Genomic DNA, 19,755 nt, shown 5'->3' with positions numbered 1-19,755 from the left:
TTCACCATGTTGGCCAGACTGGTCTCGAACTCCTGACCTCAGAAGATTTACCCCCCTTGAACTCCCAAAGTGCTGGGATTACAGGCATGAGCCACCGTGCCCAGCAGTGGCTTAAGACTAGGCTGGGTTGTCCAGGTGCAGTGGCTCAGACCTGCAATCCCAACACTTTGGGAGGCCAAAGCAGGCAGATTACCTGAGCCCAGGAGTTCAAGACCAGCCTGGGCAACACAGCAAAACCCTGTTTCAACAAAAAATACAAAAATTAGGCAGGTGTGGTGGCATGTGCCACCCAGCTATGTGAGTCCCAGCTACTCCAGAGGGTTGAGGCAGGAGGACCACTTGAGCCCAAGAGATTGAGGCTGCTGTGAGCTGAGATCACATCACTGCTCTCCAGCCTGGGCAACAGAGTGAGACCCTGTCTCTTAAGAAAAAGAAAAAAAAGGTTGGGCACGGTGGCTTACACCTGTAATCCCAGCACTTTGGGAGGCTGAGGTAGGTAGATCATTTGAGGTCAGGAGTTCAAGACCAGCCTGGCCAACATGGTAAAACCCCATCTCTACTAAAAATACAAAAATTAGCTGGGCATGGTGGCGGGCTCCTGTAGTCCCAGCTACTTGGGAGGCGGAGGCAGTAGAATCACTTGAACCCAGGAGGTGAAGGTTGCAGTGAGTTGAGATTATACCACCGTACTCCAGCCCAGGCAACAGAGACTCCTTCTCAAAAAAAAAAAAAAAAAAAAAAAAAAAAAAAGGAAAGGGAAAGGAAAAAGAAAAAAGAACAAAAAAAAAAAAAAAAAAAAAAAAAAAAAAAAAGGAAAGGAAAAGGAAAAAAGAGTAAAAAGAGTAAATGACCAAGATAAAAGTATATAAAAGTATGACAAGCACAACTTTCAAGAATGTAACTATCACAAAAAATCACACTTCTTTAGAAAACCAGCATCAGAGACAACAAAGTAAGCAGAGGCATTCACATTTTCAACACTTTGGAATTACCCAGGTCGGCGTCTAGGTGAATGCTGCTTGTAAATTCGGTCCATGCTACCTTGGAGATTCATGAGAGCAGTAATAGCTTGGTTCAAACATTCTCTGTCTTCTTGTTCTTCACTACATGCTTTCAATTGCTAAGAAAAAACAGAAAGAAAAATAAAAACTGCATTGTTTGATTCTTCTCCCAATTTTCTAGTAATAGAGAAAGCAGCAACAGATATTATCAACTCTAAATTAATTTTATAGATACTTAGTAAAAACAGCTATAATTTTATATATACCTACTGACCTCTCAAACCAACCCTCTTTCTTTTTTTTGGAAACAGGGTCTCGCTCACTGTGGTCTTGAGCTCCTGGGTTCTAATGATCCTCCACTCTCAGTCTCTCAAGTAGCTGAGACCACAGGCGAATGCCACCACACCCAGCTAATTTTTAAAATTTCTGTGGAGACAGGGTCTTGCTATGTCTCCCAGACTGGTCTTGAACACTTGCTCAAGCTATCCTTCTGCCTCTGCCTCCCAAAGTACTGGGATTACAGGTGTGAGCCACCAGGCCTGGCCCAACCCTCTTTCTATAAATATAAACACAATCACACAATACAGATACAAACTAACATGAGCATAGCAAGCAGAAAAAAACAAACAAACAAAACAAAAACAACAACAACTGTAAAAACCATTTGGACATTTTATTTTTATTTTCTATTTTTTTTGAGACAGGGTCTCACTCACTCTGTCACCCAGGCTGGAGTACAGTGGCAGGGCTAACTGCAGCCTGGACCTCCTAGGCATAAGGCCTCCCGAGTAGCTGGGATCACAGTAGCATGCCACCACATCCAGTTAATTTTTTTTTTTTTTTTTTGAGAAGGAGTCTCATTCTGTCGCCAGGCTAAAGTGCTGTGGCACCATCTTGGCTCACTGCAACCTCCAACTCCCTGGTTCAAGGGATTCTCCTGCCTCCGCCTCCTGAGTAGGTGGGATCACAGGCATGTGCCACCATGTCTGGCTACTTTCTGTATTTTTAGTAGAGATGGGGTTTCACTATGTTGGCCAGGATGGTCTCAATCTCCTGACCTCATGATCCACCTGCCTTGGCCTCCCGAAGTGCTGGGATTATAGGCGTGAGCCACTGAACCTAGCCCAGCTAATTTTTTTTATTTTTATTTTTATTTTTTGTAGAGACAGGGTCTCAGTAGGCTGGTCCCAAACTCCTGGGCTCAAGCTATCCTCCCACCTCTGTCTCCCAAAGTGTTGAAATTACAGGCGTGAGCCATTGTGCCAGGCTATATTTTCCAAACATACTAAAAAAGTTTAAAACATCTAAAGCATGAAGCTTTCAACTTACTTTTATTCATTAGTGACTAGGAATAGAGAAAATAAGATAAATAACTATAAACCATTTAATATTCTCTAATGATTACTTTGTTTTAGCAATTTCAAAAAGTTTACAAATCTTTGTTATATAACGTAATCAAGTGTACTTTTAACACTTCAATCCATCATAAACTTTTCTGTAAACTGCATCTCTCAAAGGATTCCACTGCTGTTTTACATTAAATGTCAAGAAACCATGAAAATTAACATTTTATCTCAACCTTTAGAAGTAAGATTTAGAAACTGACTTATTAATCCCTAAAACTCTGGCTCTATTTCATTTGCCCCAAAATTTTCTCTTGTATTTCACTCTCAGAAAGAAAGAAAATTTACTTATAGTAAATAATTCAGAGTGGATTGTATTGTGCTCCAATGTTTTGACTTTTTTTTTTTTTGAGACAGGGTCTCACTCTGTCACCCAGACTAGAGTACAGTGAGGTGATCATGGCTCACTGCAGCCTTGCCTCAACTTCCTGGACTCAAGTGATCCTTCCATCTCAGCCTCCCAAGTAGCTGGAACTACAGATGTGTGCCACCATGCTTGGCTAATTTTTAAAAAATTTTTTCCATAGAGGTGGAGTCTCGCTATGCTGCCCAGGCTGCTCTCAAACTGTTTTAATCTTTTTGAAAGAAGAATTCAAACTGGATCATCATATAGATATTATATATATAATGTATTTATAAATATATATTTATGCAAGGATATGGGGAATTAGATCACTTCAGAAAATTTTTAAAAACTTAAATCTATTTTGTGATCTTAAACTAACTTATTAGAGATTTTGTGATAAATTAAAATTTTCCTTATATTCCAAGAGCAATCTCAAAAGCATTCAGCAATGGTTCCCTTTCCTCAGCAACTAACTGGATATTGTTTGAGAACTTTGTCCATTACCTTTTATTCATATGTCTTAGAAATTATTCTCTACATGAAGTGCAGAGCCATTTGATTTTATTTCAAGACACATGTAGAGATCTTGTCATCAAGAGATTAGCAACATAAATAATGTAAATGACTATCATTAGAAGTAATACCTTAATCTCTAGAGTAAGCAATAGAAAGGATGGAAGCAAAGTCAAAATATCAGAAAGTTTGAAAAGGGATCTGTGCTTGGTTATTCTGACTTCTACAGGTGAAAGTTACTAGCAAAATCACTTATTTTGCGGCTTTAAAGATTTCTTACAGAGTCTTCTTTAAAGATGTCTTATAGAAAGGGTCTACTCAGCTCTACTCTAAAATATTTCTTTAATAAATATGAATGTTGATGATATCAAATGCTTAATTAGAACTGTTTTATTCTTATTGTTTTTGTTGATCCAAATATCTAAATTATCACCAGTAGTGAGATTCTACCAAAAAGGTATGAAGATACCAAACTTTCATTGTCTACTTGGTCTTAAGGCTGCTCAAACTCTTCCACGCGTCATTTTTAAATAATCATGTAATAATTATAAGCTGTAAAGAGGACAAAATTGAGGATATTTAGAGTGGGATTTCCTGGTAATGGAGTTATGTTAAACAACGGCTCTGTTTGGCAAAATAATCCAATAATTTGCTAAATATTTCTTGAATTTTCAGCAGTGAGGTTTGATAAACATCATATTAATGAATATCCAACTAATATTCTACAGATACGTAAAAGAATGTATTCCAAACATCTTACACAGAAATTACTGGGCCAGGCAAGGTGGCTCACACATGTAATCCCAACATATTGGGAGGCCAAGGCGGGAAGATCACTTAAGCCCACGAGTTCAAGACCAGCCTGAGCACATGGCAAAATCCTGTCTATACAAAAAATACAAAAATTAGCCGGGCGTGGTGATGTGCACATGTAGTCCCAGCTATTTGGGAGGCTGAGGTAGGAGGATGACCTGATCATGCGAGGTAGAGAATACAGTGAGCCGAGATTGTGCCATTACACTCCGTCTGGGTGATAGAGTGAGACTCCGTTCCCCGCCGCAAAAAATGAAAATAAAAATTAAAAACACAAAAATAAAAATACAAAACAATTAGCTGGACATGGTGGTGCACGCCGGTAATCCCAGCTACTCGGGAGACTGAGGCATGAGAATCACTTGAACCTGGAGGCGGAGCTTGCAGTGAGCCGAGATCGTACCACTGCACTCCAGCCTGGGTGACAGGGCAAGACTGTCTCAAAAAAAAAAGAAAAAGAAAAAGAAAAATTACTGTACTGAACTATGTGCAAATAAGTAATGCACTTTCATGCCCCTATTAGCTTTCTACATATCAGTCTCTAACCTCCTCATCCACCTGGTGAATTTAGCTGCTAGGACACAGCTGAAATGCTTCCTCTTGAAGATGCCTTCTGATTATGCGTTCTCCCTCTTAAATTTTTTCTTTTGAAATATCAAATTTATAGAAAAGTTGTAGTAAAAGTAACACAAATAACTCCTGCAATACTCTGAATCACCAATTTTTAACATTTTGTCACATGCTTCATCATTCTGTGTGCCAGTGTGTGCAGACTGTTTTTTCAGTAGTTTGTGATACTATCCATTCAGTTCCTTGCACAGGAAGGGGGGCTATGGCTGAATGGTTTTGCAGTAGTTTTTGGAATATAAAGAAACGTCAAATGTATCACAAATTACTCTCAACTAGTATCACTCTCCTTTACTCCTTTAATGTTTCTAATAATTCATCTTACAACAAGGATTTTCTTTTACAGAATCACAGTATAGTGATCAACTTCAGGACATTTAACACTGATTAGATTAATCTGTAATCTCATCTATAGTGTATATTCCAATTTTGCCAATTGTTCTAATAACATCCTTTAAGGTAATATTTTCCCCCAAAACAGGAACTGGTCCATGATGCACTAAATTGTCATGTTTCTATTGTCTCTTTTATTCTGCAGGGTTCCTCAGCATTTGTCTTTCACGACTCCCCCAAATAAATAATGACACACACACACACACATACCCATACACGCACACACTCTTCACTCACTTGCAGTAGGACGAATCCCTATATACCCAAAACCAATTTTTTTTTTTTTTACTTCACTAAACAAAGGAAAAATTAATATGATTTTTTTCTGACTTCCCTAAGCAGAGCTAGTAACTCCTGCTTTATTGATCTCATAGTAGTACTTCTATTAGGCTCTTAATAATATTGTAATTATTTGTTTGACATCTATTTTCTTCACTAAATTGTGAACACAATAATGCCTAGGGACACGTTCTATTCCTTTTTAGTTTACCTGCACGTGGTAGGTACCCACTAGGTGGTTGTCAGTAGTAACTGGAATAAATGACTACTGTATGATTTTGTTAAGTATTTAGACCAATAATGAATGTTTTTTGAGCTCTACTCTGGGCACCCTCTTTTATGTATTAGCTTATTTAACTTTTAATTACAACTCTGTAAGACAAGGTACTATTATCGTATGTTACAGATGAAGGAAATGAGGCACAGAGAAATTAAGTAATTTGCCCAGTATAAATAGGAGAGTTTGTATCCAAACCCAGGAGCTCTAACCCCAAAGTCTCTGCTTTTTTGCTACACTAATACCCTGTCGCTCTACAATGACACCAGACACAGCTATGCAAAACACTGGTCTGTGTCTAAATCTGATGACCACTGAGTTGAAATGGGTTCTTTCTATGTTGAAAACAAACTGGAAAACTACTGAGTTTAAGAAATAAAATGAAATGAGTGTACTTTGGAAAAGAGATCAAAGAGAAAAGATACCCTTGCTATGTATGCTTAAAATTAAAAATAAAAGTGATTGTTCATTAATGGGTAATATCTTTCCTTTTTCTTCGAGACAAAGTTTCACTTTGTCAACTAGGCTGGAATGCAGTGGCACGATCTTGGCTCACTGCAGCTTCAATGTCCCGGGTTCAAGCGATCCTCCTGCTTTAACCCTCTGACCCCCTAGTAGCTTGGACTACAGGCATGCGCCACCACATCCAGCTAATTTTTTGTAGAGATGGGGTTTGGCCATGTTACCCAGGCTGGTCTCAAATTCCTGAGCTTCAGTAATCTACCTTCCTTGGCCTCCTAAAGTGCTAGGATTACAAGCATGACCTGCTGTGCCTGGCTTTAATGGGTAATATCTTATGAACCTAGCTGAAGAATATATTCCTTGCTACCTGATACTCATCATTATCCCTAGTTGTCTACAAATGTATCCTGTCCAAGATTTTATATTTCATGTAAGTTTTTTCTTAATTCTGTATGAGACTTCACTGGAATATTTACCCTGCTTTTGTTGAAACTCCTACCAAATGCTACATCTACTATGGACATGTGTGCCCATAGCAAAGGGAAATTCCAATAAATTATCAATTTGTCTCTAATTCACTGTACTAGGGTCGTTTGAGCCCAGGAGGTCAAGGCTGCAGTAAGCCATGATTGTATCACTGTACTCCAGCCTGGGTAACAGAGCAAGACCCTGTCCCAAAAACAACACAATAAAATAGATGATATACAAATAGTTGAGAAGCACATAAAAGATACTCAACATCACTAGTCATTAAGAAAATTAAAATCAAAACCACAATGAGATACCACCTCATATCCATTAGGATGACTACTATTAACAAAAAAACAAACAAACAAAAAAACAGGCCAGGCATGGTGGCTTACGCCTGTAATCCCAGCACTTGGGGAGGACGAAGCAGGTGGATTGCCTGAGGTCAGAAGTTCGAGACCAGCCTGGCCAACATAGTGAAACCCTGTCTCTACTAAAAATACAAAAAATTAGCTGGGCATGGTGGCGGGCGCCTATAATCCCAGCTACTCAGGAGGCTGAGGCAGGAGAATCGCTTGAACCTGGGAGGCGGAGGTTGCAGTGAGCCAAGATCATGCCATTGCACTCCAGCCTGGGTGACAAGAGTGGAACTCCATCTCAAAAAAAGAAAGAAAGAAATTAACAAGGTTTGGTAAAGACGTGGAGAAATCAGAACCTTGTGCACGGTTGGTAGGAATGTAAAATGGTGCAGTTACTATGAAAAACAGTATGGTAGTTCCTCAAAAAATTAAAGATAAAATTACCATACGATCCACCCATTCCACTCCCAGGTATATACATAAAAGAATTCAAAACAAGGTCTCAAAGGCATATTTGTACACCCACATTCACAGAAGCATTATTTATAGTAACCAAAAGGTAAAAAAAAATCCAACAGTCGGCCAGGCGCGGTGGCTCATGCCTGTAATCCCAGCATTTTGGAGGCTGAGATGGGCAGATCACGAGGTCAAGAGAAGGAGTCTATCCTGGCCAACATGGTGAAACCCCCTCTCTACTAAAAATACAAAAATTAGCTGGGTATGGTGACATGCGCCTGCAGTCCCAGCTACTCAGGAGGCTGAGACAGGAGAATTGCTTGAACCCAGGGGGCAGAGGTTGCAGTGAGCTGAGATTGCACCACTGCATTCCAGCCTGGTGACAGAGCAAGACTCCATCTAAAAAAAAATAATAATAATTCAGTGGTCTATCAACAGATGAATGGATAAATAAATATAACACACCAATGAAATATTATCTCTCAAAGTTTATTTGTAAGCGTCATTGATGTGTGTTGTTCCAGTGTAATTTTCTTTCATTACCTGACTGAACCACAATTTATTTACCCTTTTCTGGTTGGCAAACAGGGTTTGCTATTACTGACACCTGGTATAGACTTTCTTGTACATTTCTCTTGGTATACATGTGCATACATTTTGTTTCTTTAGAGTATATATTCAAGGATGGAACTGCCTAGTCACACAGTATGCATATTTTTTAATTTAAAAGGTAATGCCAAGCAGTTTTCCAAAGTGGGTTATGCAGTTTCATTCCTAGCTGAATGCAAATAGTTCATGCTGCTGTTTATGGATATTTTCAGACTTTCAAATTTCTGTAATCTGGTGTGTATGTAATGGTATCCTGTGGTTTTAACTGCATTTCCTTGACTTTTAATGAGTTTGAATACACGTTTACTGCCATTTTGGATATCCTGTTTTGTGAAGTGATTCAAATCTTTTGCTATTTCTAATCTTTTCTAAGGCCTGTCTTTCCATTCCACATCTCCATTTGTTCTTGTTGTTGCTGTGCATTAATTAAAACTGAGTATATTCCATATTTATTCTAAGGGTTACAGTTTCATTGATCAGACATGGGTAGTTTCTCTTTATTCATTCTTTTTTTTCTTTTCTTTTTTTTTTTTCTTGAGATAGAGTCTCGCTCTGTTGCCCAAGCTGTCTCCTGCCTCAGCCTCCTGAGTAGCTGGGATTACAGGCATGTGCCACTACACCTGGCTAATTTTTGTATTTTTAATAGAGACTAAAAACATGATTTCACCATGTTGGCCAGACTGGTCTCGAACTCCTAACCTCAAGTGATTTGATCCCCCTTGAACTCCCAAAGTGCTGGGATTACAGGCATGAGCCACCACACCTGGCTCTCTTTATTCATTCTTTGAAGCCCCAAATTACCACTACCTAGTAATAAGAATATCTGCTGCCTTTGGACAAGCATGAGAACTCATCAATGAGTGTTTCTTTTCCCATTTCTAATTCCTTACACAATTTCCCTTGATTTTTTTTTTTTTTTTTTTTTTTTGAGACGGAGTCTCGCTCTGTCGCCCAGGCTGGAGTGCAGTGGCCGGATCTCAGCTCACTGCAAGCTCCGCCTCCCGGGTTCACGCCATTCTTCTGCCTCAGCCTCCCGAGTAGCTGGGACTACAGGCGCCCGCCAACATGCCCGGCTAATTTTTTTTTTTTTGTATTTTAGTAGAGACGGGGTTTCACCGTGTTAGCCAGGATGGTCTCGATCTCCTGACCTTGTGATCCACCCGTCTCGGCCTCCCAAAGTGCTGGGATTACAGGCTTGAGCCACCGCGCCCGGCCTCCCCTTGATCTTTTAAAGGTAGGAGTGATTACCAAAGTGAGCATATGAGAGATGGAGATTTTCTGGTGACAATCCATTCATTTATCTCTATCACTGCTACTGATTTTCACTGACTCTAGCTAACATCTAAGAACTTCTGTCTACTTTCAGATTATGGCCCCTTCTCAACTGTAATTCCTACATATCTTGCTCAGTAAAATGTTCTTTCTCAACTTTTTTTTTTTTCTCTTTGACAGAGTCTTACTATGTTGCTCAGGCTGGCCTTGAACTCCTGACCTCATGTGATCCTCTTATTTTAGCCTCCCAAGTAGGTGGGACTACAGGCTTGTGCCACCATGTCCAGCTTCCAACTTTTTCACTGCTCTTTAGAAGCAAAGTATCTTTCTGCTTGATTATTTTGTACCTCTCCTTTAGGATACCACATCGTTGGTTTAGAGAGACAGTTAAGACTTTTTCCATCTAATCCACGGTAATAACATTAAAATAAAAGCCAGAATAAGTCTATGTATATCTTGTAGGCATCTAGGCAAGGAATATATATGATTACTTCTAATGAATACTTATCTCTTTTTTATGTTCTTTTTTATGGAGTGCTACTACCCACAGCATTTGATGCTGGAGGAAGCCAGCTTTTATCCACAAATAGATGAGCAACTTCATTGTGTAAGTCTCCATGGATACTAATGGATCCATAAAGAACTCATCAAAAGATATGCAGGCTTCATATGTACAGCCCCAGATGTATATTTGGATGCCTAAATTTTAAAAAATATAGTTCATGTCTTATTAGAAGTCCTATCATTAGTCTTAGAGTTGCCCTCTAACATTGCCAACATTTAAAAATGCTGGTTTGACCACATAATTAAAAAAAAACTTTTCCCTTACCTGGATGATTGCTTTTTTAAAATCTCTGCTACTAGGTCTGCATTTAAGATCAGGTCATTGACTATAATGGCCTGACTCATCCTAAACCACAGCTACTTTTGCCACCAATTAATCACTAGCCTCCCAAACCCTCTTAGCCAATGTGACCAGGACTACTGGCTGGCTAGTTAATTAAAATAGAGCAGAGAACTTTTTGTAAAGTTATACATATATTTTTAATGTGCTGCTTGGGTCCCAGCTAAGAGAGGAAGAATACAACACTGCACAGAAAAAAATATTAACTTCAAAAGTTATTTCTTTTATAAGATAAACAAGATAGAAATTTAGAGCAAAGTTATATATAAAAGTTATTAATTACATAAAATAAGAACTAAAAGACTGGTAATGTGTGTCTCCAAAATTAATTTTAAAAAGTAAACTTTTCTATTAGATAAGTACTTTGAGATTCTATGTTATAAAATCTTACCTTTAGTAACTCAAAATAGTGCCAACAGTGATACACTGGCACCAGCATAAGACGTGGAAGGACATAACGAACTGCCTCTTTAAAGCCATCAGCAATGGACTGCAAAGCAAAAAGATATCACAGTATGTCTCTGACATCAAGGACATGCAACAGCAGTGCCTAACAGAAACGGCCACTAAAAATTTGAGATACAGACTTATCAAAACTACAACAGAATACATGTTCTATATTGAAACTGAAGTGCTGTATATCAAGTTGTTCTTTTCTTCCTTTCCTCCTTTAAGTTATTAGAGAAATATATACATTCGTTTTCTTTTATGTGGCTAAAATAACTTTCACAATAATCCTCTGCAGCTTATGTTTTGGCTTCCACATACCCTAAAGGAATTCTGAGAAGCTATGCACCCTCTTGCACAATTTTAAAATGTTTTAAATTTACATAGTTACAAAAGATGCATTTCAGGGGATGCTGTATATTGTAAATGTGATCTATATGTATTTCACCAAACAATAATTGAATAAAATTTCAGATTTAGCTCATTTATGAAAAATGTCTGTCATACAACTTAATTGACAAAGCCGATCTTCACTGTCAAAATAAACAGTAACACCAGTCTTTGTCAGAAGTCAAACTTTATTGTTAAATTCAAACGAACATATTAATGTCACGGTCTCAAGGATTAGAAGCCTCTGGATGAAACTACAACTGCTTCTAACATATTACATCAAGGTATGAGAACTTTACAAGTTTCTCCTCTTCTTTATAATAAATGATGATAAAGTACTTACAATAAGGTTAATATAAACCCTTGTGATAAGTATATCACGTCTTAATTCTTAGGCAGATAGATATGACATAACATAGATAGATATGACATTTTGGCTACCAAGAATTTTTACTAGCATCCCCCTATAACCTTCTTTTGCAAACTCTTTTGCTTTGTACTCAGTGAACTCTCCCACAGAGGTAATACTTTGTTTTTTTTTTTTTTCCTGTTTGGTGCCCTAGAGGTTTTCACATCTTAGATCAATGCATAATGGGAAATACATACAGCAAAAGTTAACAAATAAGAGAATTTGGAAAAGACAACGCAAAAAACGTAAACAACGTCTCCGAAGACTAGAAATAGATTCCCTTAAAGCTCTCTGTGCCTTTACATATCCTGAAAAATCTTAGTATATAGCTTGGGATAGGTATACCCCAGTTTTGGAAACTACTGCAGAATAAATGGTTTTCTAAAATTTATAATGGATTTAATTCATGTTAATTTTAAATGTCTATATAGCTGACTTACTGGTATTTCTTGCCATAAGAAAAATACCAACCACACCAATATATAATGTGAGAAAGAATCTGATATGCTGCTTTAAAAAAATCTTCAAAAATATTCCCATAATTTTCACATTTTGTTAAAGTTAAATTATAATCTGTTCAACAGACGTATTACCCAGTAACCAAACTTCTTACTAGGATACACAAAAAGTGCCACCAATTTTCTTAAAGATTAATTCATTTTGACATTTGTTATGATCTGCATGTTTGTGTTCCCTCAAAAGTCATATATTGAAACCTAATCCCCAATGCAACAGTATTAAGAGGTGGGGCCTTTAGGAGGTGATTAGGATATGAGGGCAGAGCCCTTGTGAACAGGATTAGTGCCCTTATAAAAGGGGCCTAAGGGAGCTTGTTTGTGCCATCCACCATGTGAGGACACAATAAGAAAGCACCATCTATGAACCAGAAGAGCAAACCCTCACTAGACACCAAATCTGTTAGCCTCTTGATATAGGACTTTCCAAACTCAAACTGTGAGAAATAAATTTCTATTGTTTATAAGCCATCCAGTTTATGATATTTTATTAGAGCAGCCTGAATAGACTAAGACAGCATTAATCTAATTAATATAGTGAATTACTCTGGATATTTTATATATAGTGCTTGAAACGAAACCAATATGAAACTTCAAAATCAGTCTACAAGATCAACTGTTTTGCTAATTTGTACTACAATGGCTGACAAAGTGCATTATAAAATTTTTGTAGCATGTATTTACAGTGGAAGGAGTCCTCGGACAATAACAGGAGCTACATTTGAGTATACATCAAACATTATGCTTATGCTTTATATATATTACCATTTAATTTCCTAATAACTATAAGAGATATATATCATTATGATCACCATTTTACTAATGAGCAAACTGAGTCTCAGAGATTAAGTGAATTGCTCAAGGTAATACAACTATTAATTGGGGCTGGGCAGGATGGCTCACGCCTGTAATCCCAGCACTTTGGGAGGCAGAGGCGGGCAGATTACCTGATGTTAAGAGTTTGAGTACAGCCTGGCCAACACAGTGAAACTCTGTCTCTACTAAAAATACAAAAATTAGCCAGGTGTGGTGGCATGCGCCTGCAGTCCCAGCTACTCAGGACACTGAGGCAGGAGGACTCCTTAAACCCAAGAGGCAGAGGTTGCAGTGAGCCAAGATGACGCCACTGCACTCCAGCCTGGGTGAAAGATTCTGTCTCAAACAAACAAACAAAAACTATTAATTGACCCAAAGCCTTAAGTTCTAACTTCAAATCTTATTTTTTAAAGTGTGCTATACAGTCAAGGCACGGTGCCTCATGGTCAAAAGAACAGCCTAGCCAATATGGTGCAACTCTGTCTCTACCAAAAAATACCAAAATTAGCCAGGCGTGGTGGTCCACACTTGTACTCGCAGCTACTCGAGAGATTAAGGCAGGAGAATTGCTTGAACCCAGGAGGTGGAGGTTGCAATGCACTGAGATTGTGCCACTGTACTCCAGCCTGGGTAACAGAGTGAGACACTGTCTCTAAATAAATAAAGTATGCTACACAGCTTCTAAAGATGCTTTTTGTTTTTAGTTTTATTAAGGAAGCGTTATTTTATCTTACACGGAATTTTTTTTTAAGTAAAAACAAGTGAGTTTGGCCTGAAAAAGGATTTCATCTAACTCTTCCAATTTCACTGAATATCTAGGGCGACAGCTTTATTAATAATTAGGCCCTTTAACATTCAAATTTCACAGCAAAAATTCCTAATAAAATAGGACTGAAACAAGGAATGTGTTGTGAGTGCTTTTAATGAGTATCCAAAGTTCTTATAGACTGTGTATTTAATGCATACTTTATGGTTTATATGAAAATATGAGTCAACTTTAAAAATATTCCTCTCTTGAAGTAATTTTGAGAATTAAGTATAATTTTTATTCCATGATAACAAATTTTTGAGAGTAGAGAAGTGGAAGATAATAAATAATGGGAATTCAGAGTACAGAAGGCAGGGAGAAGATGGTAACTTCAGTTTTAAACATGTCATATTTGAAGTGCATTTAGGGGATCCAAGTGCATCAATTCAAGGCAGCTGGTTATATAAAAGTGTATAGACACATACACATATATACAGAGTGCTTAAAAGAAAGTGATGGTCTGGAAATACAAATAAGAAGTCACCAGTATATAGATATGGATGAAGTCACCCAAGAAGAGTACAGAAGAACAGAAAAACAGGGGCTGATAACAGAAGTTGGATAATAGCTATAATTAAGAGACTGAGAAGAAGCAATCAGAGAAGATGAAAATTGGGAACATGTAGTATCACAGGAGCTGATATGGTTTGAATTTGTGTCCCCGTCCAAATCTCATGTTTAACTGTAATCCCCAATGTTGGACGTGGGGCCTAGTGGGAGGTGACTGGATCATGGGGGCAGATTTCTTCCTTTAATGCTGTTCTTGTAATAGAGTTCTCAGGAGATCTGGTTGTTTAGAAGTGTGTGGCACCTCCCTGCTCCTTCCTCCTACTTTGGCCATGTGAAGACGTGCCTGCTTCCCTTTTGCCTTCCGCCATGACTGTAAATTTCCTGAGGCCTCCCTAGCCATGCTTCCTGTAGAGCCTGTGGAACTCTGAGCCAATTAAATCTCTTTTCTTTATAAATTACCCAGTCTCAGGTATTTCTTTCTCTTTTTTTTTTTTTTTTTTTGAGACAGAGTCTCACTCTGTAGCCCAGGCCTGAGCTCCATGGTGCAATCTTGGCTCACTGCAACCCCCACCTCCTGGGTTCAAGCGATTCTCCAGCCTCCAAGTGATCCTCCTGCCTCAGCCTCTGTAGTAGCTGGAACTACAGGTGTGCACCACCACACCGGGATAGTGTGTGTATGTGTGTGTGCGTGTGTGTATCTCTATCTATCTATCTATCTATCTATCTATCTATCTATCTATCTATATTTTTGGGTGGGGGTACAGGGTCTTGCTCTGATACCTAGGCTGGAGTGTAGTGGCACGATCTCGGCTCACTGCAACCTCCGCCTCCCAGATTCAAGCAATTCTCCTGCCTCAGCCTCCCGAGTAGCTGGGATTACAGGTGCCTGCCACCACACCCAGCTAATTTTTGCATTTTTTAGTAGAGACAGGGTTTCACCATGTTGACCAGACTGGTCTTGAACCCCTGACCTCAGGTGATCCACCTCCCTCAGCCTCTCAAAGTGCTGGGATTATAGGCATGAGCCATCGCGGCCAGTCTTCAGGTATACAGGAACCCAGAGATAAGAGCAGTAACAAATACTACAGACATAAGTATGAAATAAAAATATCTACTGGATTTGGCAATTAAGTTACTTGTCAAAGGCAGTTTATATCCTGATTAAAACATACATGGTAGTGTTTTCATAAAGAATAGTAAAAAATAATATAAAGACAATTGGCTGCAAAGAAAAAAATGAGAGAGGAAATGAAAAAACTTTCTTCACTCTAGTTACTTATTCTACTAAAGAAAGGTTTGTTCATTTGCTTGCTTGCTTGTTTTAGGACAATAAAGATTTTACCATATTCAAATGTCAAGGGGTAAAAGCCAGTTTTTTTTTAATTTTTATTTTTTTGAGACTGGGTCTCACTCTGCACCCAAGGCTGGGGTGCAGAGGCATGATCATGACTCATTGCAGCCTTGACCTCACAGGATCAAGCAATTCTCTTTGCATGCCACAGGTGCATGCCACAGGTGCATGCCACCACGCTTGGCTAAGTTTTTATATTTTGTAGAGACGAGGTCTCCCTATGTTGCCCAAGCTGGTCTCAAAAACCTGGGTTCAAGCAATCCTCTGACCTTAGCCTCCCAAAGTGCTATGATTACAGGCACGAGCCACCACGTCTGGCTGGAAAAGTCAGTTTAGATGTAGAAGTTTTACACATTTAGTCAAGTATCACCTATGCCAACATAACTTTTGTTATAGTGTTGAGATAGTAAAAATAAAATTTTATTGGGTGTATCTCTCCACGTATTTTCATTTTATCTAAGTGTATTCCTGACCCAACTAACTTGTACACTCTCCCTCAATACAGTATTTATCTCCTTTAAATAGTAGGCCTCATAGAAAAATCAGTATGAGTATATAGGAGGTTGAGGTTATCTCAACTTTTTAAGATTTCTCCAATTCTTCCTCCTATAGGGAACATAATCCTCAAATCACACTCCAGATTCATCTTTATTTTTTAATTTTTTTTTTGAGACGGAGTCTCATTATGCCACCCAAACTGGAGGGCAGTGGCGTGATCTCAGCTCACTGCAACCTCTGCCTTCTGGGTTCAAGTGATTCTCCTGCCTTAGCCTCCTGAGTAGCTGCAATTACAGGAACCCGCCACCACGCCCAGCTAACTTTTGCAATTTTAGTCGAGACAGGGTTTCACCATGTTGGCCAGGCTGGTCTCAAACTCCTGACCTCAAGTGATCCACCTGCCTCGGCCTCCCAAAATGCTGGGGTTACAGGCACAAGCCACCGCACCCGGCCAGATTCATCTTTACATCCCATATCTAGTATGTGACAAATTCTTCTGGTCATTCAGTATTCGTGATGTTGTACTATAAAAGATTTCTACAATAAGAACAGATAGAGCTCCAGAGAGAAAACAAAAGATAAACTAAAATAGGTTTAGAATGAACAAGATTTGAAGAATTAGAAGTATTCTAGAATTACAAATATTTGAAGGATAAAATAGTGAGATATTTATTGATTTGCTTTATAAACAACAACAACAAAAAACCTTCAATTTAAGTTTACCTGAAAGTGTAGAGCAACTGCAGGTCTGGCCATCAATTTATTGAAATGTTCATTAAACTCTGGTGAAAGAATGTCCTGTGATAATGTTTCATAAGGATCAAACGCTTGCTCCTATTTTTTAAAAAAAGAGAAAAAGCATTAGGTTTAAAAGAATATATTTTCTACTAATATGATCCAGATTATCACTTGATCCCAGGAGTTCAAGGTTATAGTGAGCTATGACTGTGCCACTATATTTCAGCTTGAGCAACAGAGTGAGACCCTATCTCAAAAGAAAAGAAAGAAATGAAAAGAAAAAAGAGAACAGAAGGAGAAGAAAGAAAGATTTCTTTTCCCATTAGACTGGCAAAAATGAATGGTATATCTGCAGAACCAGATATGAAAACAAAACAAATTTCGAAAAAAAGAATTAAAAAGAGAAAGAATAAGGTAATACCCAGAGTTAGCGAAGCGAAAGGGTGAAGAAAGAAGGAAGCTTATATACACTGGAATTTATCTGGAAGTGAATGTGGCAAAATGTTTCAAAGTTCTAAAAATATACCCAGTCTTTAGCACTAAAATTCCACTTCCAGGAATACATTCTTAAAAATGATTAGAACATATGGCTGGGTGCAGTGGCTCACGTCTGTAATCCCAGCACTTTGGGAGGCCGAGGCGGGTGGATCATGAGTTCAGGAGTTCGAGGCCAGCCTGGCCAACATAGTGAAACACTGTCTCTATCAAAAATACAAAAAAATTAGCCAGGCATGGTGTCAGGCGCCTGTAATCCCAGCTACTGAGGAGGCTGAGGTAAGAGAATGGCTTGAACTAGGGAGGCGGAGGTTGTAGTGAGACAAGATTGTGCCATTGCACTCTAGCCTGGGCGACAGAGCGAGACTCCGTCTCAAAAAAAAAAAAAAAGGATTGGAATATCAAGGCATAGTGCAAGCATGTTTGTTGCAGTGTTGTTTATAATAACAAAAAAAAAAGAAAGAAAGAAAGGAAAAAACTCTACAACCTATGGATAATAGTTAAAATATGTTATGGTGTCTCTATATAACATCACATTATTTATACTTAAAAATTGTGCTGAAGTATATACATTAACACGGACAATGTTTATGATGCACAGAGTAAAAACAGTAAGTTATAAAATAGTAGGATCCTATTTTTGCAAACACACATACGTTTGTATGTATGCACAGAAAAATATAAGGATAAGTTATCTATGGATGTCATAAAATAAAGTGACTTTCATCCAATTTATATATCTCTCTATTTTTCTGAATATTTTTACAATGAGCTACATTATTTTTATAGTCATTTAAAAGACAACAAAAAGATTTTTACTTTGGAAAACATTAAAATAATATAAACCTTCTTTCCAACTTTTAAGTTTAAAATCCACAGAAGGTAAAGAGTTATGGTCAATAAAATGTATCTTCCTTCATCTTGAACATACTTATGACTTAAAAAAAAAATCCAAATATTAATACTCTAGTAAATAAACTTTTACTATAAATATTGCTATAAATACACTATAAAGAAAGTGTCACTATATAGGCAATGTGATTTTAGTTTGTTATCGGTTAAATCTTAAATATCTTTTTACAATGGCCAGTGGTATCTTCTAATTTTCATAAAAAATTTTTTTTTTGGAGACAGGGTCTCACTCTGTCACCCAGGATGGAGTTCAGTGACACATCATGGGCTTGATCTACCAGGCTCAAGTAATCCTCCTACCTCAGCCTCCTGAGTCACTGGGACCACAGATGGGCACTACCATGCCTGGCTAATTATTTTATTTTTTTATGGAAATGAGGTCTCACTATGTTGCCAAGACTTGTCTCTAAATTTCTTAGTACAGCATTTAGGACTTTAATGAGAATATAAAATAGTTTTGTAAACTTACTTCTGCCAAATCTTCAAAACAGCTGCCAGCTAAGGGATGAGGACTGCTTTCATCAGTCATTTCAACTGTGTCTTCAATCAAACCTAAAAGTTTCACAGTCAATTCATGTATATCTGAAATGTTACTAAAAATCTTTTCAATATCCTGAAAAAAAGAGAAGGAAAGGTTAAGAAATGTGAGATTGAGAATTCTGCTTAAAAATTACTAAATATAAAAAGCAATACAGGCTACTCTAGGCACACTGCCTACGGAGTAGCCCTGCTCCACAAGAAACAGTACTTCTGCTGCTGTTGTACACTGCCGCTTCAGCAGAGGTTCCTACCGTTGTCATGCCTTTGGCTTCTTTCCTGGACAAAGCCAAGAACTGTCCCAAGCTAAGCCCCAACTTTGGGGCTTGCCAGCCCTGCACCAAATACATCATTTAATTTATGCGTGATAATTGTTTTCTACATGTTTTTAAATTTATGGAATAAACTGTAGAATTTCTTTAGCAAATATTTTATTGGGAGCATGATTAAAGCTGTTATTATCACTTTTGAACAATTCGTATATTATATAAAGCAATATATTTGCATTAAATGTCAACAAGCTATAGCAGAATTTTTGCATTTTGTTCTTGGGAAAACTCATTCTTTGTAAAATAAAAGTTATTACATGTGAATGTATTATCATTACAAAAGATTCAAACACAAGACAGAGAGAGCAAAATATGAATGTTTACTCTCATGTCCCTCTTACCCCCATGTCCCTCAGAGGTAGGAACTATTAATAGTTTAGTATGCATTATTCCAGTATAAAATTCCAACCATTTTCAAACATGTACATCTTGATGTTAATATATTAAAAGATGGAATCATAGTGTGTATTCTTTTAACTTGGGTTGGAGAGGTCTTTGGAAATAAAGAGATTTGGTTGTACAAAAAAACCAAACAATATGAGTTAAGGGTATATCTTCATTCAATCTCAGACTAATATATTCCAAGACAGAGTAAAAATCAATCATGAACAGGAAGAGAATTTTAAAATCTCTTGGATAACAGACAGTAAAAATACTGCAAAATATAGATTCCAGATAGTTTTGTTAAATCTAAAACCTCCTACTGTGGATAATTCTAAGCTACTTTTTACTTAAAGAATTTTGGCATTTTGAGTGTTTTAAAACTGGCTAAGACGCTAAAAGACTTGATCAAGGTCTTACAGAGCCCTAGGTTTTCC

The 19,755-nt window shown here is 37.8% G+C and overlaps 1 protein-coding gene across 2 annotated transcripts in view; it reads right to left on the bottom strand.

The window, feature by feature from the left end:
* SOS2 (son of sevenless homolog 2 (Drosophila)) overlaps positions 1 to 19,755 on the bottom strand; it is a 113,200-nt gene that overhangs the window by 43,152 nt on the left and 50,293 nt on the right. The window contains exons 6-9 of one of the 2 annotated variants that reach the window (XM_011956908.1): positions 18,541 to 18,684; positions 16,650 to 16,760; positions 10,574 to 10,672; positions 993 to 1,120 (exon numbers count right to left, since the gene is read on the bottom strand). In XM_011956908.1, the coding sequence (XP_011812298.1) occupies positions 993 to 1,120; positions 10,574 to 10,672; positions 16,650 to 16,760; positions 18,541 to 18,684 (482 nt within the window). The remainder of the gene's footprint in view (positions 1 to 992; positions 1,121 to 10,573; positions 10,673 to 16,649; positions 16,761 to 18,540; positions 18,685 to 19,755) is intronic. The other variant, XM_011956909.1, reaches the window with a different exon arrangement.

Source organism: Colobus angolensis, unplaced genomic scaffold, assembly GCF_000951035.1.
Source record: "Colobus angolensis palliatus isolate OR3802 unplaced genomic scaffold, Cang.pa_1.0 Scaffold428, whole genome shotgun sequence".
In the NCBI taxonomy this organism is placed as follows: domain Eukaryota; kingdom Metazoa; phylum Chordata; class Mammalia; order Primates; family Cercopithecidae; genus Colobus; species Colobus angolensis.
Note: the sequence above shows the minus strand (reverse complement) of the source record. Positions and strands in the feature narration are given on the sequence as shown.